Consider the following 27,441-nt stretch of genomic DNA (forward strand, 5'->3'; position numbering starts at 1 on the left):
CCAGCTTCGCACTATTCTTATAGCACAGTGTCACCGACTGGCCCAGAGTGAACCTTTGTTCACACGCATAAACAAAGGTTCTAAATAAAATATATTATTAACTTAAGCTTACAGTATTTTGACGTTAAAATTACTTACAAATGCAATTCTATTTTATTTCAAGTTAAAAACATTTTTATATAGGCGTGTACTTTTTTATTTAGGTAAGTTAGTCATTTAAACTGTCATTGTTAAGTTTCCATGCAACATTTAAAATGTAATGTATTTGTTTTATTGCTTTATTTAATTAGGACAATTGATTTTTAATTTGTTGTTATTCAGATTAAGTAATTAAGTAAGTTTATTTACATAGCACCTTTCAAGAGCAGAACATCACAAGAGTGCTTCACTATAAAAATAAGGCAACAGACATAAAATACAAAAACACCATAAAATTACACAAAAGCCAAGTCTAAACAGGTGGGTCCTGAGCTGCTTTTTAAAAGATGTCCACAACCTCAGTCCTGTTTAGTTTTAATCCTGGATCGAGGAGCAACCAACAAACCCTGATCAGAGGCCCTTAGAGACCTGTTCCAGTTACCATTTCTAAGTGATCACAGTAACCTTGAATTGGATTCTGAATTTGATCGGTGTCACATGAGACATTCTTGATGGTCAAGAGCTCTCCAGCAGCATTTTGGACCACTTGTAAACGATGCAGGGATGTTTTGCTAAGACAGGTGAAGAGGGAGTTACTATAGGTGAGACGGGACAAAATAAAAGCACAAATAATAATCTCCATCTCTGCTTGAGACACAATGGGCCTGGGTTTCACAATGTTTCTCAGCTGGACAGCTGGACATGTTGGTCCAGAGTCTGAGCCTGGTCCATAGTGACGCCTACATTTCGTAGGAAGATTTAACAGAAGAGAAAAGTGAATGTAGACTATCCATTACCTTAGGGACAAAGGTCACGGAGGGCAAGACGCACGTACATACGCTGGTGTGATTATGTGATTAAGTCCCATACGTGTGTATGTGTGTGTGTGTCTGTGTACAACTCAGCCATGCAGACGCACGTGTGACTCCTCCCTGTGTGTCATAAGAGCAGCGTGGCTCCTTTAAGGAGCAGGGAGTGCACAGTGAGTGTGTGGGCGAGAGAGAGAGAGAGAGAGAGAGAGACTGCACTCAGAGCAGACAGGTGTTGCCGATCGGAGCAGAGGGAAAGGTTAGCAGTGAGGTTGTCTAGTGGCAGTAAATGTACAGTGTAGGTTACAGTTTGTTCATGAATAAACGCTGCAGCTCCTCATTACCCAAGATGTTCCCGTGTCTTGCCTCCCACCTGCTGGGTAAAATAATTTAAATACTAGTCAATGATAAACCATTCTTATTAGCTTTTACTCACAAAGCTTTTATTGCACATTCAGTAACGAGATTTTACTCGCCAAAGGGGGCTTTAAATCACAATGTTACAATGGTAGGGCTCAGCAGTCGATGACTGTCAGCCATCGGCGATGGATGATGGCATTGTTCATCGGCCCAACCCTATTTGGATCTGTGCGTGGTGACCACCAACGGTCACATCCGCCATCTTCTTCGCATCCCACTCTATTGTCCCACACACACCTCTATACACACACACACACACACACAAATATACCTTACATGCTTGCTGATTGTTGTATGCTTATTGTTTTTAGATTAGAAGATAGTGGTTGTTGGCTGAAGTTATTGATTATTAATCAGTGCTAAGGTTAAATAAACTGTATTGTACCTTTTAAGGACTGTGGTTATTTTGTGTATGTGTGTAATAACAGCTGGGTGTGACAGTCAGTGCTCTGATTCACCCTTCACTGTCCACCATTACTAATTAATCAATATTAAAAATTTGGATAATATTAATAATTGTATTAATATTCATAAATAAATGTGTATGCACGAGAAAGGAGAATGTATGTATGTGAGAGGGCCAGAATGAATTATGGCTTGTACGGTCCCTCATACAGACACACACACACACACACATATGTGGGACTTTAAATAATCAAATAATCACACGAGCATATGTACATGCGTCTTGTCCTCTGTGACCCTTTACATCCCCCCATAGTGTGTGTGTGTGTGTGTGTGTGTGTGTGTGTGTGTGTGTGTGTGTGTGTGTGTGTGTGCATTCATGCCGTTTGAGGTGTGCTGGGTCTCCACTGTCAGAGCTGGCCAGAGAGGAAGTGTCACAGGAGTGAGCATCCATGTTGTCGGTGTTTAGCACACAGGTGTCCTCCAATACAAATGGTTCCTCCTCATCCTCCAGCTGCAGACATACAGGGCAACATAACAACCACAGCTCAACTAGAAGGCTCTCTTACATCCGTAGCAGGGCTGTGTTAAATTACTGTTAATTCAAAGCGATTAATTCCTGCTGCTCTTGTCACACACTAACGCCAAATGGAGCAATTATGGAACGGCCCACAAACAAATGTGTTTATCCGATATCGAACTACTGTCTGTAGAAAAAAATCAAGTCCGAATTTGGTTATGATCTCAAGTCTGTTTGGAATGGCATGAAGTCGATGACAGGTCTACACAACAAGTGCAATATAGTCTCCACAACACGGCATTAGTGTTAAAAAGAGAAGGAAGAGCAGCAGAATGGTGAGTATAACATGTCTCTGTTGTACTGACAGTTAGTGTTGTAGAAATGTACATTATACTGAATTTATCAAGACAGATACTGTATATATATATATATATATATATATATATATATCAAAATGAGAAGTGGAGCAGCTTCCCAAAGCTGATTAAAATTACTTTCAAAAAGTTGTTGTTATTGACAGTGTGTGATGCAGTAGAGTGTAGTACATGAAGAAAAGAACATGAACTTCACCTCATTGAGGATGCTCTCCAGTGTGGGAGGTGTGTCCACTTGGGGAATGTCAAACTCCTTATCATCGATCTGAGAACCCAAGTAGAACACAAACACAGAGGGTTAGAAAGCAGTATTTGTTTCTTATAGTTTTTTTATTTGTTCCTTTGTTTCATATTTGAATCTCCTTCATCTTTCTGAGTGGCCTCTATGTGTTTTACCCCAAATTAACACCAGAAACCACTCATCAGCATTATGCAAGTGCTACTTAAGTGAAAATCCATCCAATCCACACAGACTCAAGACTTCCAATAGGAATTACAATAGGAAACACTGATAACCAGTGTTCACCAACCACTGGTATTTGGAAATAGCGAGTGAGCTTCCCCAAGCTGATCAGAGTTGTGAAGAAGATTAAGATTTCACCTGGCTTAATTTTGTTCTTCGAAGACTTTGGGGTGGCCTAGTCAAAGTTCTGACCTGAATCCTATTGAGATGCTGCGGCATGACCTTAAAAAGGCAGTTCATGCTCGAAAACCCTCCAATGTGGCTGAATTACAACAATTCTGCAAAGATGAGTGGGCCAAAACTCCTCCACAGCGCTGTAAAAGACTCATTGCAAGTTATCGCAAACGCTTGGTTGCAGTTGTTGCTGCTAAGGGTGGAGCAACCAGTTATTAGGTTTAGGGGGCAATCACTATTTCACACAGGGCCATGTAGGTTTGGATTTTGTTTTCCCTTAATAATAACAACTTCATTTAAAAACTGCATTTTGTGTTTACTTGTGTTATCTTTGACTAATATTTAAATTTGTTCGATGATCTGAAACATTTAAGTGTGACAAACATGCAAAAAAATAAGAAATCATGAAGAGGGCAAACACCACTGTATAATGTATTCTACATACAGAGCTCATTAATCCTGTGCGTCATCACCTCCAGTTTTTTCAACATTTCATGTTTTATTCTTGAAATGCATTAAGGTGCAAAGGCTGCTGTGTCAGTTTGCAACATGATGTGAACATTGACAACGTGAGAATTTGACTGAAGTAGCATGTAGAAGGTAAACAGCTTCACCAAACGATCTTTGCATTATTTATTTCTATCGCCATTGTACTAATTAACTGTTAAAAAAACACGTTTGGTGCTGTGTGTTCACGTCGTGCTGCTCTGCACCATCCGAACAAAAACCTGATTTCCTGGAGAAGCCAATTCCTTATTTGTTGAGCTACTGTCATCATGCGTCACTGTGATAGGCTCAGCTGTTTCAGAGTAAAGAGTACGGTCTAGCCTAGTCTAGTCTGCTCTATAGGAAAAGTGCAATGAGATAACTTCTGTTATGAATTGGCGCTATATAGATAAATGATTTCAGAGCCATGAGACAAGTGATGTGACTGGCTGAGAGTGTATTTATTAATCACCACATCCTCCGGTCTATATTATATGCTATATATGCTCTTTTGCAGTGTTAACACCTATATGTTTGTTATATTTTCCATATATATTTATATGTGGTTTTATTCACAATTTGAACTTATTCTGGGATTGTTCTTCCTTGTTTGCACGAGATGGTCTTCACCCAAACAAGTCAGGTAGTCTCATGCTGGCAGCTAACCTGCAGCACGCTGTGCTGTCCTCCTCCTCACGGCTAACCCTCTGCTGCCACTAACTCCTCCTTGTGGACTGATCATAGTGCTGCTATCTGGAGCACGGATCCCTCTAGTGCTACTTTTAAAATTCCTGTGGTAATTTTGCATGGGTCCTTAATACAAAACAGACACAGCAATAAGAATAATTTAATAAGGATCCGGGCCAGAACCCTACCTCCAGTCTCAACTCCAGCTCTAACACAGCACAGACTTTTTAAGATGGCTCTTCTCAATGTAAGATCCCTCTCTAACAAAACGTTTATTTTAAATGATTTTATCTCTTCTACTGATTTAGATTTCATGTTCTTAACAGAATCCTGGTTACGTCCTGGTGATCACAGTCAGCTGGCTGAATTGTGCCCTCCTGATTATGACAGCTTTAGCCGCCCTAGGGTTTGTGGTTGTGTTGGTGGCCTTGTTACTGTCTATAGGAAGCATTTAATGTGTAACCTCATAGCTTGCAAAGATTTTTCCTTCTTTGATGTGCTCATGTTTAAACTTGGTGGCCCCCTCCCGGTCATATTTACTATTATTTATTGCCCCCCTAAACCAGCTGGCTCCTTCTTGTTGGAACTTGTTGGAGTTTTTATCCAGTCTTGTTTTAAATTATGACAGAATTGTTAATATTCATGTTGATGACTCCTCTAATGCCCTTGCTGCTGATTTTTTAAATATCACTACTACTACTACTACTACTACTACTACTACAACGTTCAACAACATGTGTCTGGCCAAACTCATTCCCGTGGCCACATCTTAGACCTAGTCTTTAGTCTGGGGAAATCAGGGACATGTTTGTATCTGATCACCTCTGCATTGTTTTTAACTGTGAATTAGAGGCTGCTAGTGCTGTCTTATCCCGCTCTACGTACGCACACGTCCTTAATGAGCATAGTGCCTCAAAATTCTGTACACTGTTCAATTCTCCTGGCAATGTGTTTCCCGATTCCTCCAACACCAACGATTTGGCTGATTATTTTAACTACTTGTGTTCTTCAACCTTAGATCTCATACCTCCTCTGAAAAATAGACCAAACTCAAAGACTAGAAAACAGCCATGGTTAAATGACAGTATTCTAAGCTGTAAAAGGAAATGTAGAAGAGCAGAACGCAGATGGGAGGAATCAGGTCTCCAGGTCCACTTTGTGGCTATGAAAGAGTTATTACGCCTTTATAATAGGATGGTGAAGGATGCAAGAACATGTTATTTCTCTGCACTTATTTCTGCCCATCAGCACAACCCCAGATTCCTATTTAAGACTGTGGATCAGTTAGTTAACCCTGCCTCTCCTTGTGCCCCTACTGATTGTGATGCTGATTGTGAAAAGTTTCTTTTGCACTTTGCTGGAAAGATGGAGTTAATAAGATCTGATATCACCCCCAATCCTGCCTTTTTAGATGTGGAACACCCGCTCAGGGATTCTTTGAGCAATTTTTCTGCTGTTACTCTGCCTGAACTAACAGACATCATGTCTCTAATGAGAATATCCTCCAGCCCTCTGGACAAAATCCCAACTAGGTTTTTATTGGAAGTTATGGATTGTATCGCTGTCTACTGGCTGCGTCCCAGATTACTTTAAAACTGCTTGTGTCCAGCCAGTCCTAAAAAAACCTGGGCTAGATCCCACCCTCCTGGACAACTATCGCCCAATCTCAACTTGTATCGAAGCAGCTTCTTGCTGCTTCTATTGAAAACAATAATACCTTTGAAAAGTTCCAATCTGGCTCAGCACCACTGCACTGAGACAGCCCTTTTCAAAGTCACTAATGACCTTTTAATGAATGCAGACACAGGCATGAGCTCAATTCTTGTGCTGCTGGACTTACAGTAAGTGCTGCCTTTGACACAATTGATCATGGCATTCATCTAAATAGAGTGAGGCACTGGGTGGACGTATCTGGCACTGCACTAGACTGATTCTCATCTTATCTGTCCAATAGGAAATTCTGTGTTAGCATTAATAAGTACATGTCATCCTTTTCCCATATCAACTACGGTGTGCCTCAAGGCTCAATTCTGTGTCTAATACTGTTCTCCTTATACATGCTTGCTTTGGGTGATGTCATCCGCAGACATGGTATTTCTTTTCATTGTTATGCGGATGACACACAGTTGTACCTCCCTGTCAAGCCCACTGACCTTAGTACGCTGAGTTCTCTGCAGGACTGCCTGTCTGACATAAAAAACTGGATGTCAATAAATTTTCTTCAGCTCAACTAAAATAAAACTGAAATCCTTGTTATTGGGCCCCAACATATCACTAAACAAATACTGCCATCTACTGGTAACCTGTCACAACATATCAAGCCTGTTGCAAGAAATCTTGGTGTCCTGTTTGATAGCAATTTATGTTTTGAGCAACAAGCTTGTCCAATCATGTTTTTAATCACCTCATAAACATTGCAAAAATCCGATCTATTTTAAATCTTAATGATGCAGAAACTGTTGTACATGCTTTTATCTCCTCACGCCTCGATTATTGTAACAACCTGTTCACTTGTCTTAATCAAGAAACTTTGACACGACTGCAGACTGTACAGAACTCAGCTGCTAGGCTTTTAACCAGGACCAAGAAGTACAACCACATCACACCTGTTTTAGCCTCTTTACATTGGCTCCCTGTTTGTTTTAGGATTGATTTTAAGATCTTATTGATTACTTTTAAGGCTCTTCATGGCCTGGCTCCAGACTATATTTTAGACCTTGTAATCCCTTATGAACCTTTACGAACCTTTTATATAGCACCAATTCATAACAGAAGTGATCTCATTGCACTTTTCCTATAGAGCAGGTCTAGACCCTACTCTTTATAATATTTACAGAGACCCAACAAATCCATATCCTGATCCTACCTGAGCTGTCTGTTTATTTTGTTTTGTTTTTTTAATGTTTTTCATCATTCACTGGAGTATTTTATTTCTCTCTCTGTGAAGCACTTTTTACTTTGTTTTGATAAGTGCTCTATAAATAACGTTTTATTTATTATTTTAAAGTTTTAATACATGTAGCAAACATAACAAGTATCCAGTCCCGAGGACCATGTCTTGCTACCCTGTTTCAGCCTGTAGCCTATTTGTTTATATTCTGGTAAATCTGCATCATGAAAAGTCCTGCTGCTTTTGTCATGGTTTTGGGTTTTGTTCAGTCATTTCCTGTTTTATTTTGAAATAGTCTCCTTCCCTCATGTGTCTTTTAGTTTCACCTGTACTATGTGTATTTAAGTCTGTCTTCCTTTGTTCTGTGTCAGATTGTCGTTGAACCTGGAGTCAAGCGTCCCGGCCTTTGTTCCTCGTGTTTTCTTGGACTCACTGTGTGTCTTTCGACTTTGTCTTCTCCCTTCTTGGACTTATTTGCCTGTTCAGACTGCTCTCCTGGTTTGCTGATCTCTGCCTTGACTACCCCTGTAAGCATTGTGAACTCCATAAAACTATTTATCTGCACCTACCATGCCTCCTAGTCTGCGTTTGGGTCCCATTCCCTATTTCCTCCTGCTCGACACTAAACGTAACAGCTTTGGCTACTAGCAGTTCCTGTTTGCGCTGTACAGACAACAATCACCTCCATCTATATCTATCTATATATATCTATATATCTATATATCTATCTATATATATATCTATATCTATATATATATATATATATCTATATCTATATATCTATATCTATATATATATATCTATATCTATATATATATATATATATCTGAATAAATTCCAATCTACAAAGGCAAACACTTCTTCTGGTGGTTTCGAAGAATTCCATAGGCTGATGCTGCCTCTGTAGGTGGGGAAGAGGCAAAAGGTATGCAATACCATTATTAGACCACCAGATTGCAGCATCCGATAACTAAATGGTAGAATGAGATCATAACCCAATGATAACTGCAGCAGGACAGACATTGATAAATGGCAACATGTGAATGTAAATCAGTGGGGGCAAATAACATGGAAAAGGGACATTGTACCATATAACAAATTAAAAGTATTATTCAATTTGAAAGACCTATTTACAATTTAGAATATGCCGCTCTGCTGCAATTTTGAGTTTTTTTCTCCAGAGGACCCAAATGTGTCTTGATAACAATTAAGAGCAATGAACACTGAAAGAGGCCTCAGCACTTTATAAATTGTTAAGAGTTTACCTCAGAACAATGGAATACATTTTTTGTACAGGTGCTACAGGTATTCAAACTGTGTGAAATACAAAATCATACAAAAGAAGATCTTACATGGAGCACATTACTCCTCAAAGGCTGCAAAAATTGACCATTTATTGTCAGAATCCTGTTGGCATGGCTGTGGCCACTGGCACCCTCATGCACTTACTTTGTAAGTAAGTATCTGTACCACAGTTATGGTCTGAAGTAGTTGACACAATGTCTACCATATACCAAAATGCCCAACAGTTTGTCAGGCCAAAAGCTACATCTTTCCAGAGATAGTCTAAAGACTATGATGTAGGACTGCAGGGACTATGGACTTTAATAAGATCTGTTTTGAATAAATCATCTTGTGTGATCCTACTTACGTTAATCTGTTTTGTTTTTCTTTATGGCCCAGGCAACTAAGCGCCCTTACATGACAGAGAGGAATTATTAAAATTGTGTTTTGCTTTATATTGTTTTGATGTTTCTTGATTTACCCTTTTCTTGGTGATGGTTCTTTTACTTGTTACTTGTTCATATGTATACATGTTTGGTCAATATACACTGACCACAATAATAAAAGCTTTGTAAGATTTGTACTTACAATGTGCCTTGATTTTTTTCAGAGCTGTAGAAGAATTTTGGCCCACTCATCTTTGCAGAATTGTTGTAATTCAGCCACATTGGAGGGTTTTCGAGCATGAACTGCCTTTTTAAGGTCATGCCACAGCATCTCAATAGGATTCAGGTCAGGACTTTGACTAGGCCACTCCAAAGTCTTCATTTTGTTCTTTGGCCAAAATTCCTACACAGCACTGTAAAAGACTGGATTGCAGTTGTTGCTGCTAAGGGTGGTCCAACCAGTTATTAGGTTTAGTGGGCAATCACTTTTTCTGATTGCAATCCATCTTTGTTTTCCCAGGCGACATGCAAATCAGGGTCAGTCCTCCTCCAGTCCAGAAGGAGGTGATAATGTTTGGTAACTGCCAAAAACGCCAGAAGAACAACTTCTGCACTTACCAGTTTACTTACAACAGTAAGAGTTTAGCTAGCGTTATCTAACAACTATCCACAACCTAACACAAACACATGAATAATTCGTATTTATGAACTACAAGCAAGACAAACGTTTTATCACCTTCAAGCTCTAATGCACAGAGCTGATCAGGGATCAGATAAACGCTACAGCAGCTCGGTGCACCTTGTCAGATGTTTTTCCTTGTTACTTTAATGAGAACAATGGCTAATTTCCACAGACTGCTTACTGACATAGTTACACTATGGGAGGAGTAAAGAATACGTATGCGTCTTGGAGAGACAGATGCATTTACATAGCTATCAGATTCAACCAAGAAGCTGAAGTGAGTACATGTAAATAGGGGCAAAGACCTTGTACACTTCTACACAGGTGTTTATAGTTATTCTGGCTAATTAGACATCTGTTAATGGTGGAGCTGGGCAGAACTATGCTGGGTCTTACAAACTCCATGTACCAATAAGAAGGATACAGGGGTAAGTTATCCCACCTTAATATGTGCAACAAGAGAGTGAGGGAGATATCACCGTCACAGTCTGTTGATGCAATTTCGGGGTTCGAGCCAACACAGAACATTAGAAGTTTAAAGCTTTTGATCTGGACCTGGTCCAATGTGGCCTAGACATGGAAAAAAAAGCAGTGTAATCTCCCCTTTTTGCATTTTCACAAATAGAATGAAGAAAACAAACAATTTCTGATTCATAGTCTGATTTGTGTTATGCCACGAACATTTTTTACCCTTGTAGCGTCCCGTAGCGGTTGACTTGAATGAGACTTTCAGGGAATGTTTCAGGTACTTCTGTGGACATATCCTGTAAGTTTTGTAAGTTTGGCCAAGTTTCATGTTTCTAGCTCATTCCAGCTCATGGCAATTTGAGCCGCGGCATAAGACAAATAATAATAATAATAATAATAATAATAATAATAATAATACGACAGCACAAACACAATAGGGTTTGAACCCCTAATAAACTTTATTATTATAAATGTACAGTGGTGTGAAAAAGTGTTTGCCCCCTTCATGATTTCTTATTTTTTTGCATGTTTGTCACACTTAAATGTTTCAGATCATCAAACAAATCTAAATATTAGTCAAAGATAACACAAGTAAACACAAAATGCAGTTTTTAAATGAAGGTTGTTATTATTAAGGGAAAACAAAATCCAAACCTACATGCCCCTGTGTGAAATAGTGATTGCCCTCCCTGTTAAAACATAACTTAACTGTGGTTTATCACACCTGAGTACAATTTCTCTAGCCACACCCAGGCCTGATTACTGCCACACCTGGTCTCAATCAAGAAATCACTTAAATAGGACCTGCCTGAAGTGAAGTAGACCAAAAGATCTTCAAAATCTAGACATCATGCCGAGATCCAAAGAAATTCAGGAACAAATGAGAAAGAAAGTAATTGAGATCTATCAGTCTGGAAAAGGTTATAAAGCCATTTCTAAAGCTTTGGGACTCCAGCGAACCACAATGAGAGCTATTATGAGAGCCACAAATGGTGAAAACATGGAACAGTGGTGAACCTTCCCAGGAGTGGCCAGCCGACCAAAATTACCCCAAGAGCACAGCGATGACTCATCCAAGAGGTCACAAAAGACCCCACAACAACATCCAAAGAACTGCAGGCCTCACTTGACTCAGTTAAGGTTAGTGTTCATGACTCCACCATAAGAAAGAGACTGGGCAAAAATGGTCTGCATGGCAGAGGTCCAAGATGAAAACCACTGCTGAGCAAAAAGAACATTAAGGCTCGTCTCATTTTTGCCAGAAAACATCTTGATGATCCCCAAGACTTTTGGGAAAATACTCTGTGGACTGATGAGACAAAAGTTGAACTTTTTGGAAGGTGTGTGTCCCATTACATCTGGCATAAAAGTAACACCGCATTTCAGAAAAAGAACATCATACCAACAGTAAAATATGGTGGTGGTAGTGTGATGGTCTGGGGCTGTTTTGCTGCTTCACGACCTGGAAGACTTGCTGTGATAAATGGATCCATGAATTCTGCTGTCTACCAAAAACTCCTGAAGGAGAATGTCCGTCCATCTGTTCTTGACCTCAAGCTGAAGCGAACTTGGGTTCTGCAGCAGGACAATGATCCAAAACACACCAGCAAGTCCACCTCTGAATGGCTGAAGAAGAACAAATGAAGACTTTGAAGTGGCCTAGTCAAAGTCCTGTCCTGAATCCTATTGAGATGCTGTGGTATGACCTTAAAAAGGCAGTGCATGCTCAAAAACCCTCCAATGTGGCTGGATTACAACAATTCTGCAAAGATGAGTGGGCCAAAACTCCTCCACAGCGCTGTGAAAGACTCATTGCAAGTTATCGCAAACGCTTGATTGCAGTTGTTGCTGCTAGGAGGCAATCACTATTTCACACAAGGCCATGTATGGATTTTGTTTTCCCTTAATAATAACAACAACATTCATTTAAAAACTGCATTTTGTGTTTACTTGTGTTATCTTTGACTAATATTTAAATTAGTTTGATGATCTGAAACATTTAAGTGTGACAAACATGCAAAAAAATAAGAAATCAGGAAGGGGGCAAACACTTTTTCACACCACTGTAAAGTCAGATGTCGTGCAACTAATGATGGGGCAATAATATTATAAGACTATTAATTAATTTACACATTCACACAGTCAGCGATGTTTTGCCAGCTGGCCTTCCTGCACTTGGCAGCTGCAGCTGTGCTGCTTTCAGCTGGATCATGTGTTTAACTTCTTCGTATTTCTCTAATGTTATATTTTGCTCAGCATTTGTAAAATATGCCGCTCTGCTGCCAGTAGACTTGTCCATGTTTGCGATTGGTCATATGCTGCAAACACCACCCCTTTTATGTGAACGCGCTCGTGACTGGATTGGGAAAACCTGGGTTGACTCCGAGTTGATAACTAGCATCGTGTTTAGGGTTAGTGAAGCCAGATAATGAAAACAGATCCGGGGTATGTTGAACTTGCTTCATGGTATAGGCCCCTGAGAAGAGGTCTTGGGCCGTATTTACAAAACATCCCAAGGCTAAAAGTAGCTCCTTACAGGCGAGTTAGGAGAAACTCCTAAAAATAAGGGGCGTAATACTCTCACCTTTCAGATCCATGAGTAAATCACAAAGCCATTCAGAACTAAAAGTAGCTTCTCAGTCTGACAGAAGTTAGACGCAGTCCAGAATAATTCTAAGTCACTAAGACCTGCTCACATTCAGGAATATGCTGCAAGTAATGTGTCTCATCGCATCAGTGTTTTGTAAAAATACAATGAGAATGAAGCCAGCTGGGATTCAGTTGGCTCTCCAACAAGTTGATGACAGTTTGCACTCCGCTACTTGGACACTGGAAAAATGAAGTTTTCATTGCTGATGAACTTGGGATATCTCAGCGGTCTGTCTGAATTATTCATCAACCAAAAAAACAAACAAAAATGCACTCCTCAGACGCCAATTTGTATGTCAGTTCACTAAGTGCACATTGAATAATCACTTGCTGCAATATATACATAAATAAAGCTGTTTTCATGGACATTGCTTGCTTTTCCAGTAAAAATCGGTCCTATATGTATAATTATCTCATCAAAGTATGAAGATTAGTCTTGTCAGCTGGAAAAAATATTGCATGCTGATGGTAATTGATGCCAGATACAATATAGTTAAAATATGACGTCTGTGTCACAGTTTATAAAATAAAATATTTTTAAACTTTATAAAACATAGTGTTGACAAAGAAAGTCACAGAGCAGACACATACGGGGAGAGAGAAACATGAAGAGGCGGGGCGAGCAGGTGTGTGTGTGTGTGTGTGTGTGTGTGTGTGTGTGTGTGAAAAGAGAAGTGAAAGGAAAAGCAAGGTGAGCAGATTAAAGTAGTTTGTGAGTAAACACTACAGTAAGGTGAGAATTAAGTAGAACTAAAATGGTGACATAAGAAATAACCTACTAGAAATACGGTAATGTATTCATTTATTCTTTCAAATATTATATTTTAGATAAGCAAATGTTTTATTGCAGAATAATGCCCTGCAGTTTCTTGTTACATTTGTTTGTTTTTAAGTGAAAATGATTTAATAAAATATTGAAATATTATAATATTATATATAAGTTTTTGATATTTATTTTTGGTAAATTAATTGTTATATTTATCGAGTAATACAATTTGTCGTTAGATTTATCGATAATAATCGTTAGGTGCAGCCCTAATTCAGTTACATTTTATTTATATAGCTCCAATTCATAACAGAAGTTATCTCATTGCACTTTTCCTATAGAGCAGGTCTAGACCGTACTCTTTATAATATTATTTACAGAGACCCAACCACTGGTTTAACCCTCCGCTAACTTGAATGGGGATCAAATGATTTAATCGTGCGGCTCTTGTAGATTTTCCAAATGTTATCGGACCGAATGGATCAAACGGTTTGAGTAAATGCTTCGCTACGCGTTGACAGCGCTGAGCGTGAGCTGCACGGTAAATAATACTTGATCACGTGACAACGTTCAGACTTTAGGACCGCTAACGGACCACTCTGTTCATACATGCGTTGATGAAGTCACAAAGCTCAACCTTAATATAGCAACATTAGTAAGTGGTCTCAGCTGAAGCCGGCTTCGTTAAGGCGTTTCGCTTACTACAATTACTTAAAATGACAGCACAGAAATTTCACATGCTGTCTTCCTCACAATGACCAGCCTCGGGAGAGTCAGACATGCGCAGCTGGGCCTCATATGGACCTGTCATGAACTGATGTCGGGTTCGTTATTAACAGAAACGTGTAAATCCTATGGCCAGAGAGTAAAGTGTCGCGTAGGACCAGAATTTAAAGCCCCCACTGTGCACTAAGTAGCCACTTCTCCCGGTGTGTCGACGCCGGGGAAACAACAGACTGCTGCGGCAGCAAAGACTTAATTCTGCCTCAAGTCTTCCATCGCCATGACATTAGAATGAGTATAGAGTCTCTCACCGCGTCCACCTCCATCAAGTTGAGCTGGGAGGAAGCAGAGAGTAGGCTGCGGGCGTCAGGAGACTCCGACATCTCTGGGTTAACATGGACAGAAAAGCTCGCCTGTGTCCCTCTGGCAGGAACTACATTAATTACACCTTCCGGTGACATTTTCAGAATAAAGTTTCTAGACATACATAACTCGCAAACTGCCTGAAAAACAACAACAACATACAAATGTAACATGTATGTATGATGTTAATAGTACAAAAAAGAAAACTCATGACAGCCCCTAAAATATGGCAACATTTTAAAATGGTAAAACATTATATTTTAAGAATAGAGGGCACATAATAATGCCCCAAGAAGTTTCAAAACATATTCATTTCGAAACACTTCAAATCCCATTTGGAGCATCACTTCAGTTAAATGAGTTACACACTTATGTACATGTAATAGTTGGTTATGGTATGATGCATTAAAGGAGCAGTGTGTAGCGTGATGTAGGATTTAGTGCCATCTAGTGTTGAAATTGCAGCCATATGAATACCGCCCTCCTCACCCTCACCCCCCCCTTCCAAACGTGTAGAAGAAACTACGGTGGCTGCGAAACTCATGCGAACAGCCCTGTCTAGAGCCAGTGTTTGGTTTGTCCGTTCTGGGCTACTGTAGAAACATGGCGGTGCAACATGGCGGCCTCCGTGGAAGGGGACCCGCTCCCTCTGCAGATATAAAGGCTGATTCTAAGGGAACGAAAACACAATGATTCTTATTTTCAGGTGATTCTACACTGATGAAAACATACTTTATAATATTATATTACATACAGCTCCTCCTAAATGTTCCACACTGGACCTTTAAATAAGTCAAATGGATGGTGAACTCAAGAAATGAGATGGGTTGGGCACTTCACATTGTAAATTATGTTCAGTATAACACTGTAACAAATATGAGAAAAGTTGAACTGATTTTCCCATATTTTATTCACACACCCCTACAACATCTGCATTTCATACTCTCTTTGCTTCTATTTTTGGCAAATACCAAGTAACCAACCAGCTGTATCCCTTTTACATGTGATTTCATACTGATTATGGGGACCAGTGTTTTGTACATCTGCATGTGTTCATACAGTCAGTAAGCCAACACAACAGAAACAGATTTCTCTTCATTAGGAACAAGACTGAGAATATTGTCAGGAGAAGACTTTAAACTGAAATCTGAACTCAAGTGCATCAAATCAGTGGAGAAATAATTTTAACAAAGGTGATGATACGTAGGGGTGACATGGGTGACAGTGAGAAATCGTTAGGGGGTAAATGGTGGTGACAGGCAACAGAGTTAGAGTTAAAAACTTTTTTTGGTGCCGTTTATTTGTCTGTCAGCAGGATAACAGAAAAACTACTGGCCCGATTTTCATGAAACTTGTTGGAAGGGTGTAACATGGGCTGAGGAAGAACCCACTAAATTATCCGAATCCAAATCCCGGGGCAGATACACAAATCATTTTTTACTTTCGTTAACATTGTGAGATAGGTCAATTGTAACACCAGTGTTTATGGAAAAATAAACTGAATTCGTCGTGCATGTGTGCCACCTCAAACAACAAAATAAATGCACAGCTGAGATGATGAGGCTTCAGCTAGGCACAGCCATATTTTGACATACTGTAATTGTAATAGTTTTGGAAATGTATCCAGACATATATAATGGCTGTGCTTGCAGATTTGGATATCATAAAAGACTGGACAATTGGCCTTGGCGGAGGTCTGCGTTCTCCGAGTGCCCTTCTAGTTTATTTGAATTTTGTTGGTTGTTTTCTTTTTGAGGATTTAAGTATAGTATAGAAGCTTTATATTACATTTGTATGGTGCCACTCTATTGTGCTGTGATTGGTAGGTCTATTTATCTTTTAAATTAAACTTTTAAACACAGGAATGTAAGAAACTGTAATATACTGTAATGTTAATTAAAGTAGATATAAGTAGTGGAGACAGAAATATATATTATATATTAGATATATTAATGCTATTCCGACGCGGTGTGTGTGTGTGTGTGTGTGTGTGTCTGCACACACCACTGCCTACCAGTGGTGCAGGGGACATTATCACCCTCCTTTTTGGTAGGTTTTAAATGTGATCAGCTGAAGGAAAACACACACCAGTTCTAGTGAGGTGCTGCCTTGTAGGTACACATCAAAGAAACGAGTGAAAAGACACACACTCGTGATTCTAATGCAGTCTTGTGTTTTTAAGTTCTGTAAATCAATGTTTCAGGACATTTCTTCTTCAGGATAAAGTCAACAGTCCCCTGGCTGACACATGTATAGTGTGTATGACAGGTGTTACAAATCAGAGTTCAAAGGGCATCAACATGAGCATACAACTAGAGTCCACAGAGAGGTCATTTATAAAAGAATGAAAGCCAAGAAAGACCTCCAACATCCACACATCTACATGTCCAACAACAGGCAAGTATGAGTAGAGAGGCGTGTGTTCATGGTGAAACATCTGCAGGAAGAGTTGCGTTTCATTAACAGAAGCTTAACAATGAGCGAAAGAACAGCAAAGTAAAAGTGAATGGAATTAATAGTGAGGGAGAACAGTGTTTCTGTTTAATAATAATAATAATAAAACTTTATTTATAGAGCACTTATCAAAACAAAGTACAAAGTGCTTCACAACAAGAGAAATAAAATACCACAGTGAATGACGAGATATAAAGAAATAAAATACATAAAATACACAAAAGCAATAAAATAAACAGTAAAATAAACAGCCAGTTCAGGTAAAATCAGGATCTGCTTTCAGATAAAAATGTGTTTTGAGACGAGACTTAAACAAAGACTCTGACTCAGACAGCCTGATGTCTGAGTCAGGGCAGGTTATTCCAGAGCCTCGGTGCCCTGATAAAAGAGAAACTCAACATAGTGGTATTCATGACTGTTGTACTGATGAAATTCATGCTGTGGAAATGTATATAATGCTGAACTTATCATGACAACCATTATAGTACAGATCATTTACGTTACCCATTTCTTCCCCTGCATTGATTTGGACAGCCTTTATTTGTTTGTGCTAACTGGACTATTCTTTCTGTCCTTCTTCTTGCTAAAACGGCCTCCTAATTATTCTTAACAATTATTAGAATTGTCCCAAACTTTGTATACTCTAATATCTACTACTACTACTACTAAGCAGTGGGCTTTACAGCTGAAACAATTGATAACTATTCAGCTATTTTGATAACTGATTAATTCTTTTTAGTTATTTTAGCTAGTTGTATTGCCAAACATTCACTGGTTCCAGCTTCTCAATTATGAGGATTTTCTGCTTTTACATGTTTTACACAATTGTAAAATTAATTTCTTTGGGTTTTGGGCTGTTGGCTGGACAAAACATTACATTATTTTCAGATTTAGGAAATTGTGACAGATACTTTTCTCTGTTTTTGGACATTTTTAGAATAGACAATGACATTGGGAGGGGGAATTATATTAAAAAGCTGTTTGTGGACTACAGTTCACCTTTTAACACTACTTATCCCCTCCAGACTTGTCAGGAAGCTTGAAGACCTGGGACTCAGCTCCACCCTGTGCAGCTGGGTCTTCAACTTCCTGACGGGCCAGCCCGTTCTCATTCCCAGGACGTCAAATACCAACGTTGTGTCACACTCCTCGTACAGATGCTGCCAGATCTCGCGAGAGTGTTTGGTTGAGACAGAGAGGTCTCGAACAAAGTTCATTTTCTCCTGATTTGTATGTCTGAAAAAAGCCACTTTAGTGTCAGAATGTTCGGAAGATATGTGGCTCGTGAAAAATGGGTCCGATATTTACTTTGGTGACTATGGGGCAAAAGAATCGGTCATAATCTGTGCTCACATTCATTTCTCCCATTGGAGTGAACAGACTAAGGACCTGCCGCTTGTCTCCTAAAGGGGCGGGGCCGTGGTGAAACCCACCCAAACAAACACAAGCCTTTCACCCAGGGTACCGAGGTCTGTGTCCCGTGTGAAACCAAAATTAACGTTGAGTTATGAAAAGTGTTAAATCACTTGACGTTTCAAGACACGTCACGTGACTTCCGTAACTTAAGTGACGTGACTTCCTACTACCTAACCAAGTAGTTTCTGAAGGCATCTCCTACAGACGCTAAACCATGTACCATGTATACAACGCCGAGGGGCGTGTTTGACGCCCTGGGAATGAGAACGGGCTGGACGGGCAGACCCCAGGCGGTAGGGGTGGGCAGCCACAACTCATTCCTCCTCACCATCAACACAGGAGCCCCCCAAGGATGTGTCCTGAGCCCCCTGCTGTACTCCCTGTACACACATGACTGTGTGGCTACATCTGACTCCACCACCATCAAGTTTGCTGTTGACACACTAGTGGTGGGATTGATCTCTGACAACAAAGAGAAGGTCTACCTGACTCACCTGGAGAACAACCTCTCTGTCAGCAAGAATAAGGAGATGATAGTTGATTTTGGGAGGAGGCAGGGGAGGAACTACCAACCCCTCAGGATCAAGGGGGTACTGGTGGAGAGGGAGGACAGCTTCAGATACCTCTGCGTCTGCATCACAGAGGATTTATCATGGTCCTCTCACATCAGCACCTTGGTAAGGAAAGCCCATCAGCGTCTCTACCACCTCAGACACCTAAGGGATTACAGGCTGCCCCTCAAGGTGCTAAAGACTTTCTACACCTGCACCGTAGTGAGCATTCTGACAGGCAGCATCACACCTGGTTTGGGAGCAGCACTAAGAGGGACTACCTGTCCCAGCAGAGGGCGGTGCAGTCAGCTGAACGCACCATCTGATGGGATTCGTCTACTCTCAGCCCTACAGGACATTTACAGCCGGAGGGGCAGGACGAGGGCTGATAAGGTGGTTCGGCTCATAAGAGACCTCCATCACCCAACAACAGACTCTTCTCTCTGTTGCAGTTAGGGAGGCGCTACCGCTGCCTCAAGGCCAAAACACAGAGGATGAGGAGGTGTTTCTTCCCTCCGACTTTCACTTCACTTACATAATTTATAACCCAGAATTGTAATCCATCCACCTGCCGCACACTGAATATGATATCTGTACCGGTTATATTGTTTCAATTCTCTGAAACTCATCCATGGTCATACTGTTTAATTGTTTCACTTTTTAATTTCTCTGAAACGTACGGATAGATTGTTTTAGTGTTTCTTTTGTAAAATATTTTATTTTATTTGGTTTATTTTATTCTATAGTATTCTATTCTGTTTTTAACTATTGTTGGTTGCTTTCTGGAGCTAGGCACAAACAGATTACACTACAAGTTGTTTTGTGTATGTGACAAATAAACGTGATTTTTTTTGTGTGTGAAAATAATTGTTAGTTGCGCCCTTGACAGCCTTACCACCGTGCTGCAGCCAACCCAGTCTAGTCCAGTTTTGCCATTATTATGACTGATAGTTCAAAATAGATATAAGGCAACTCAATATTTTTTGGAGGGAGGGGGGTGAAACCTTTACTAAAGAATCATTTCAAATCCTCCACATCCCTCATATTGACACATAGACTGACAGACTGCCACTGTTGGAAAGTAAGTACTTTACTTAGGTACAATTTTGAGCTACTCGTACTTTACTCGTCCTCGTACTATATACTTCTACTGCTCTACATTTCAGAAAGAAATACTGTTCTTTTTACTAGACTACATTTATTTGACAACTGTAGCTGTACTGAATATAATGTAATGAGAAAACATATTCTAAGTGACTACTTTTACTTTTCATTCTTTTATTATAATATATGTTGCACTGATACGGGGATCAATAAAGTATTTCTGATTCTTTAATGTAATACAATTTTGAATGTTGTACTTTTTTTATTTGCTGATAATATTATACTACCACAATATACTACCACAATGGTATTACTACTTTTTCTTAAGGAAAAGATCTGCATACTTTTTCCACCACTGCAGACTGCTCTCTGACACCTTACTCACCCTGTTCCGTATACCCAGTTCAATGACACTATTGGATTATTCTCAAAATATGAAATACAAATTACAACTACATTTTTTTGTTGCATGAATTTTAACTTAAGTAATGACTTTTTTCACTTAAAATTACAACTTTATTCTCATAATATTTTGACTTTATTCTCAAAATCTGTTTTTTTTTCTTTCAAAAGTGGCCCTAGTGGCCCCCAGTCCTATAATAAATTCTGTGTGCAGGGCTCCAGACTGTAACCATTCAGTCGCATTTTGTCACCACTTTTAGCGACAGTGCAACTAAAAAGAACTACACACACCTGTGCAGAACACGGATGCCCTGCATTTCAAAGCAGTCTACTACCATGCAGATCATTTGGCTATTATTAGTGTTATTACTATTATTATCATTAAATTTGTTATTGTATATTTACTTACTTTTATCCATTAACATCTGTGGTTTAGTGCAAAGAGCAGTGCTCCCTCACTTCTTATTCAGAAAGGTCATTTTGGTGTTTGTGAATCCTCACAACATGGGCTGTCACCCAAATCCAACAGTACAACAGTATGGCTCTTTGGTGTATATTTAGTCATTTCTGGACAACAGTGGCCTCATATGGCAGGGAGGTTTCTGCTAGATCAGGCTTTGGATACGAAGACAATTCTTTGTAGATTATAGATTCATTATTGCTTTTAGTCTCTCAGGAGAGTTGTTGATGACAAAAAGACAAAATAATAACAGCAATGAAATTTGTGAGCACACTGTTATCCTAAGTGATGGGAATAATTCCCAAAACGATATGACTTCTGGTAAAAATCCAGGATTTTCTTACCAAACATGGAATGATACTGAAAACATAAGTGTGTGTGTGCCATTTGAATTACTTTTAGTTTTCATATTTTGCATTTCAGTCAAAGTGCCATGAAATGTTGGGTTGACAGACTTTGGTATGAGTATATTCACTGAAGGTGAATGTGCTTACTCATGTGTGTTTTACCATAACTTAAAAATAAGAAAAGGAATGAAAACAGGAGTGGAGAAGGAAAGGAGACAAGGACGCCGCTAGACAGTGTTGGGTCGCGGCCCGGTGTATCCCTTCGACTCCGTTCACCTCCATTCACACAGTAAATAAAAGCATGGAGGCTCTGACTCTCGGGATCTAACACCGAGCGGCGGGGGGTAAAGACTGCCGCATGCGCTCTCCCTTTCACCAAAACACACAGGAAGGAAGCAGGACAGCGGCGAACGCTTCGCCAGTTGGATTGAACTCATTTAACGTGGAAGAGAGGATTGTAGTTGGCGACAGGAGCGGGGCAGCCCGCCGTGAGCATGAAGCGGACGGCTGTAGTGGCCAGGCACAATGGCCTCGTCTCTCCGCTGGGGAACAACAACTCCGGGGCTTCGAGCATCGTCTCACCACCCCAGCCGAGAGCCACTGGTGTCTCCGCTTCTGCCGACAGTGGTGCCGCCGGTGGGATGGACGGCCTGCTGGATTTCTCCAAAGGCCCCACCGTCAAAACCGAGCTGGTCTGCAAATGGATTGACCGAACTTCTTCGAGACAGAGGCTTGGGCGGACGGCGACATCCGTCTGCGACCAAACTTTCAGCTCCATGCACGAGCTGGTGGACCACGTCACCACCGAGCATGTAGCAGCGGGGCTCGAGACCCTCAGTCACGTCTGCATGTGGGACGAGTGTATGCGCGGCGGGAAGGCGTTCAAAGCCAAATACAAACTCATCAACCACATTCGCGTGCACACCGGGGAGAAGCCCTTTTCATGCGCATTTCCCAACTGCGGCAAGATGTTCGCACGCTCCGAGAACCTCAAGATCCACACGCGCACGCACACTGGTAGGGCTCCACGGTTCTCTGACTACACACAGGGCGCCGTGATACATTACTGTCATTACAGTCTCTAAATCCGTGCCATCCGGCAACACAGCAGCCCCCCGACTGACACGGAGAATGCAGAGGTTAATAGAGATTGTTCCCAGTCTGCTAGGAATCCCCTCCATGTTTACGTAGGCTCAGTGCAGTACCGCTTCACGTCCGCCCTTCAATGCTCCCTTGTTTCCTAGAGGAAGCACGGCTCGAAACTGCAGCTCAGGAGTCATGCAAGGTGACAGGAAGCAGCGCGGAGGGAAAAGGATGAGAACAGAATCTAACTGATTAGATGTGTTGAGACATACACGTGGCTATAATTAGCATTTTAATTCCAAGCCTGCATAAACAAACATTTTGCAGGAATTGGTTTGTTTTTCTCAGTTACCCAGAGTCAGACGATCACATGACAGCGTGGGCAGTTTAAAATAAACTCAGCAGTTTAAAATAATTAAAAAGTGACACTATCAGTGTTAGCCTACCAGTGCCGCTTATACTTAGACAGCCTTTATGAAGGGTTTATAAGCTGTAACTAACAGCTTTATTAATGGTTAATGCATCTTTTACTAATGCTAAGTCATCAATAAGAGCTACTCTTGGGTTGCCAGGTTGTGAACAATCCCTTTGGCTGGTGCTTTTTAGTAATTTGAGGGGCATTTCATGGTTTTTTATTAGACAGCGTGAGGGAAGAGAGCGTGGATGATGGAGCTGCAAGGATTGATCGATTAGTTGTTAACTATTAAATTAATCGCCAACTATTTTGATAATCAATTAATTGGTGTGAGTAATTATTTAAGAAAAAAAAGTCAAAATCTGATTCCAGCTTCTTAAATGTGAATATTTTCTGGTTTCTTTACTCCTCCATGACGGGAAAATGAACATCTTTGGGTTGTAGACAAAACACGACATTTGAGGATGCCGTTCCATGTAGTACACATCCTTAACCTTCTCCTCCATTGTGTCACCGTGGGGGGCTGTGGCTTCAGCCAGGAGAGCGTGACCATCTTCTTAGCAGTTAGAACAAGGACTCTCAGTAGTAATGTCTGATTGTTGTCTTCTACATCTTCTGGTAATATTCCTAATAAAAAGTAAGACGGTTCTAAGGGCACTTCTAAAAAGAAGTCTTTTTAAATCACTTTTGAAAACCTATTTTTATAGGCTGGCTTGGATGCAGAGCAATGTTTTTGCCTGTGGCCTTCAGTATCATTTATATTCTTTGTATATTTTTCTCCTTTATAGTGTTCAGTTTTTAAAGATACACACCCTGTTTTTCAGAATAGCACTGCTAAATGCCACAAGGAATTGGAGGAATCCCATCTCACTGTTGATTTATTGAAACTGAGTTTTAAAAACTCAATTATTAATTTTTCCATTATTTCATGTCTTTTTCTCTTTAAACATTTTACAATAAAGATGCTATATAAAATATAATCATCATAATAATTATTATTGATATAGTAATTATTATACTATGTCAAACTATCTGTTGGCTGCAGGAAGGAGAGTTCAAAATAATAATGTATTTTTTTAAGGATTTTTTTAAATGTACTATTCAAAGCTACACTCATGTCACTGGTTGACACTATTGGTATTGTCGATTTTCCACATATCTTCGAACAGCATATAAACAGCAAAATGTGGCAAACCCCGTTTCATTTTCTCCCTACTTTTACCACCTGTTACGTATACAAATTACATTGAAAAAGAATTGGAAAATTGGTACATTGACATGTACAGAAATAAAAACATGAAAAAAATATGTACCCCAATTAAGTTAACTAAAGTAAATAAATAAGCCCACCTCTCACCTCTTGCAAGCTATACCATTGCATATATATCTGAACATGACCCAGTTCTTCATGCATGAGGAGGTTCCACGAGCCATATTGTTGCCATATTGTTAACCCAGACACCAATGGCATCAAGTTTTCTTCTGGTTTAAGGCAATAAGTAACTCTCTTGTAATATACACACTTTAAACTCTTTTGCTCTTAAATTAAGATCTGAATGTGTGAAATAAATTCAGGGGTACTAAAGGAACATTTACAAACAAAAGTTCTTATTAATCACCTCCTTCCAAAACTCTCACTTTACCTGAACGCAGCCCCACATACAATAAATAAGAATTCAAATTGCACTCAGTGGCATTAAAGAAAGTAGAGTGTATGTCTAAATAAGCATGAGTGGTGGAGAAAATTTGGTGGAGTGTCCCTTCAACTGTACCAGTATTTAGGGGCCCATTCTAGACTGTGATAATGGTGCGTGTGATGTTTGTATTGCAGGTGAGAAGCCATTCCAGTGTGAATTTTGCGAGAGACGCTTTGCCAACAGCAGCGACCGGAAGAAGCACTCACAGGTCCACACGGCCTCAAAGCCCTACGACTGCAAGGCCATAGGCTGCACCAAGTCCTACACCCACCCCAGCTCCCTGCGCAAACACATGAAGGTTCACGTCAAGTCGTCACCTACCTCTGAACCCCAGGACGCGTACGACTCCATCCCTCATCAACTTCAACAACCTCATCAGGCTCTACTCGAGCCTCTCGACCTTAAAATTAACCGCCTCTCTCCATCACTTGCCAACAAAAACACTCATTTTCCTCTTCTGTCCCATCACGAATTGGATATCGGCTCAGCCAGCGAAGTGGACCATAAGCTTCTGCTGCAGAGTTCGTCTCCAATGGCAATGCCTCTGGATCTCTCTCTGTCAGGCCTGAAGAATCAGCTGGCCCAGAAGCAGCAGAGTGGCAGGACCCAGCGGAGGAGCCAGCGCTCAGTCAACCCAGCCTTACCTCAGTTGTCTAACATTAAGGAGTGGTATGTCTGTACCAGGACTACAGCACCACACTTTCCTCTGCTTCACCCAGACCACATCAAATCAGAACCTAGTGATGACGAGGAGTATGTCACGTAGGATGGAGGGACTGGTGAATTTGGATGTGAAGAACGGACCTCATATATTGTCAGACCCAGGTCATGCCAGAGGATGCTCTGCGGAATCATAGTTGCTGTAATTTTCCAGAACCAGCAGTTGTATGGTTCAACATCAGTGGCCCTTCTAAGATGGAGAGGGCTGTGATCAGATAGGAGGCTTTTTAACTCCGTCTCAAATACAAAACTCAGCTCAGAGATTGTCACTTTCTGTGGACCAAAAGCAATGGCTCAAATGTTGCCAGAAGGGACAAGAGGAATTCCATCATTATGGTTATCAAACAAAATGTTTGACCAAAACTGCAAGTTATCGACTCAGTGTTAGCTAGCTAACCTGAACTAACACAGGGGATAACATTGTACAAATGGACCAGGGAATGGTGGTGACTGCTCTGCTTGCTGTTAAAGAATATGAAGAGTGTGTGTGTACGTGATGACCTCTTTAGGGAGACAGATTATTGACCAATTTATCAAAGAGCTCCACCTAGATGAAGCAATTTCAAGGGCTAAATTGACACATATGGAAAGTGGTTAATGTTAACCTGAGTTCACGGTAGCACTGTACACATGGTAACACAGCACAGGTCCAAAACAGCAGGCATATAGGGTGGAGGTGAGTGTGTGCCTGTTAAGGCCTCAGTAGGCTTCAAACAAACTAGCTTGTACAATGTCAGCTGATTTTGCTGTAGGGTTTCAGATACTGTTAGGCAATCCGACATGCACTTTGTTTGAAGCAAACTGAGGCCTTTACTAACAAACCAGTGGTAGTAACTTGTTCAAAAGTGTTTTATGTGATCACAGTCTAATCCAACACAGCAGCCAGCAGTGAAGCTGCAGTTTGAAGACAGTGGGACTGATTCTTCTTTGTACTGATCATCAAGTGTCTCCTTAACCTCTTCAACTCTATGGACCTTTCAGTGGGTTAATCACCTGCATCTGTTTACACTCCATTTACATTTTAGTCAAGATCCCAAGGTTTCCAAAATTACCATGTAAGTCATACCCATATTCCTTTAACATCAAAATGTGTATTAAATGATGCACAAGACATCTAGTATTTCTCTTTGATCTTGGATTTGAATATTGACTCAATGTAAGCATCTTGTGTCACTGAATCAAGGAAACAAGCAGAATTGCAGTATTGTGTAAGATTGTGGTACAGCTTGTCAAAATGTTTAATCTATGTTTGAAGTTACTGCATTGAGACCACTTTAAATGGTTAATAAGTGACTTATACCAGTGTACATTATCCATCCACTAGTAGGTCATGTCAAGCTGGATTTGAATCTGGGACGAAAGAAAACCTACCTGAAGCAGATTGTTTAAACGAACAATGACACAGGATTTAAATGCTATTTTAAAGAAAAATTACGGTGTATTACAACCCAGGTCTACAACCAGGGTATGACCTGAAATGTCTCTAATAATCTATCATTGCGTAGGAAAACTGGATGCAACTGGGTACAGTAAGTGTAATATGTCAAAGTTTAAGCAGGGAGTGGGTCTGTAATCTGTGATGGGTGTTTACAAGGGATAGTTTGGGGAATAATTCTACATTTCGTCTGTTTTCTCTTCCAAAAAAGTTTGACTGACGTGGGGGTTTGTTTAAAATCTTTTTAGTTACCACGTTCCCAGGCTATTACCTTGGTGAGTACATTATTATTACTGATAGGAATAATGGCCAAAACAGCAAATATAACACCTAAGTTGAATGGAACCCAAATTTCCCTTTAAACAACATAAGTGATTTGAGAATTGCGTCTCAATTTTATGCAGCTTCACAAACAACAAAACTATTGAGCGAGTAATCAACTTGGAAGTCAAGAGTAGAGAGAGTACATGGACTTTTACAAGTGCAGAACAAGTTTTAAGAGCAAGGACAGAATTGAAGTTTTGATTCTCATGAGCAGTAATATCTAGATATGAACAAGCAACTGCCCGCAGCCAGTTTATGAAGTTTGTATTAGTTGCATGGTTGGCACAGTGGAACAGTGGCACTGTCACCTCACCTTGCCTGTAGGTGTAAATATGTGTGAATGGTT

The 27,441-nt window shown here is 40.3% G+C and overlaps 3 protein-coding genes across 5 annotated transcripts in view; 2 read left to right on the forward strand and 1 right to left on the reverse strand.

Moving 5' to 3' along the window:
* Nucleotides 1-14,789, reverse strand: part of vps8 (VPS8 subunit of CORVET complex) — a 110,634-nt gene extending 95,845 nt beyond the window's left edge. For 2 of the 3 annotated variants that reach the window (XM_044212998.1, XM_044212997.1), the window contains exons 1-3: nucleotides 14,636-14,789; nucleotides 2,863-2,931; nucleotides 2,156-2,286 (exon numbers count right to left, since the gene is read on the reverse strand). In XM_044212998.1, the coding sequence (XP_044068933.1) occupies nucleotides 2,156-2,286; nucleotides 2,863-2,931; nucleotides 14,636-14,785 (350 nt within the window). In that variant the 5' untranslated portion in view covers nucleotides 14,786-14,789. Of the gene's footprint in view, nucleotides 1-2,155; nucleotides 2,287-2,862; nucleotides 2,932-7,799; nucleotides 8,004-14,635 lie in introns of those variants that run through there. The other variant, XM_044212999.1, reaches the window with a different exon arrangement.
* On the forward strand, nucleotides 13,502-20,332 carry LOC122883900. Its single transcript, XM_044213003.1, has 2 exons — nucleotides 13,502-13,624; nucleotides 18,167-20,332. The coding sequence occupies exon 2, from the start codon at nucleotides 18,779-18,781 to the stop codon at nucleotides 19,562-19,564; it is 786 nt and encodes a 261-aa protein (XP_044068938.1). The 5' UTR covers nucleotides 13,502-13,624; nucleotides 18,167-18,778; the 3' UTR covers nucleotides 19,565-20,332.
* A 1,365-nt stretch (nucleotides 20,333-21,697) lies between these two features.
* On the forward strand, nucleotides 21,698-26,449 carry LOC122883899 (zinc finger protein ZIC 4-like). Its single transcript, XM_044213002.1, has 2 exons — nucleotides 21,698-22,438; nucleotides 24,751-26,449. The coding sequence occupies exons 1-2, from the start codon at nucleotides 21,916-21,918 to the stop codon at nucleotides 25,380-25,382; spliced, it is 1,155 nt and encodes a 384-aa protein (XP_044068937.1). The 5' UTR covers nucleotides 21,698-21,915; the 3' UTR covers nucleotides 25,383-26,449.
* Nucleotides 26,450-27,441: the final 992 nt, after the last annotated feature.

Source organism: Siniperca chuatsi, linkage group LG11, assembly GCF_020085105.1.
Source record: "Siniperca chuatsi isolate FFG_IHB_CAS linkage group LG11, ASM2008510v1, whole genome shotgun sequence".
In the NCBI taxonomy this organism is placed as follows: Eukaryota; Metazoa; Chordata; class Actinopteri; order Centrarchiformes; family Sinipercidae; genus Siniperca; species Siniperca chuatsi.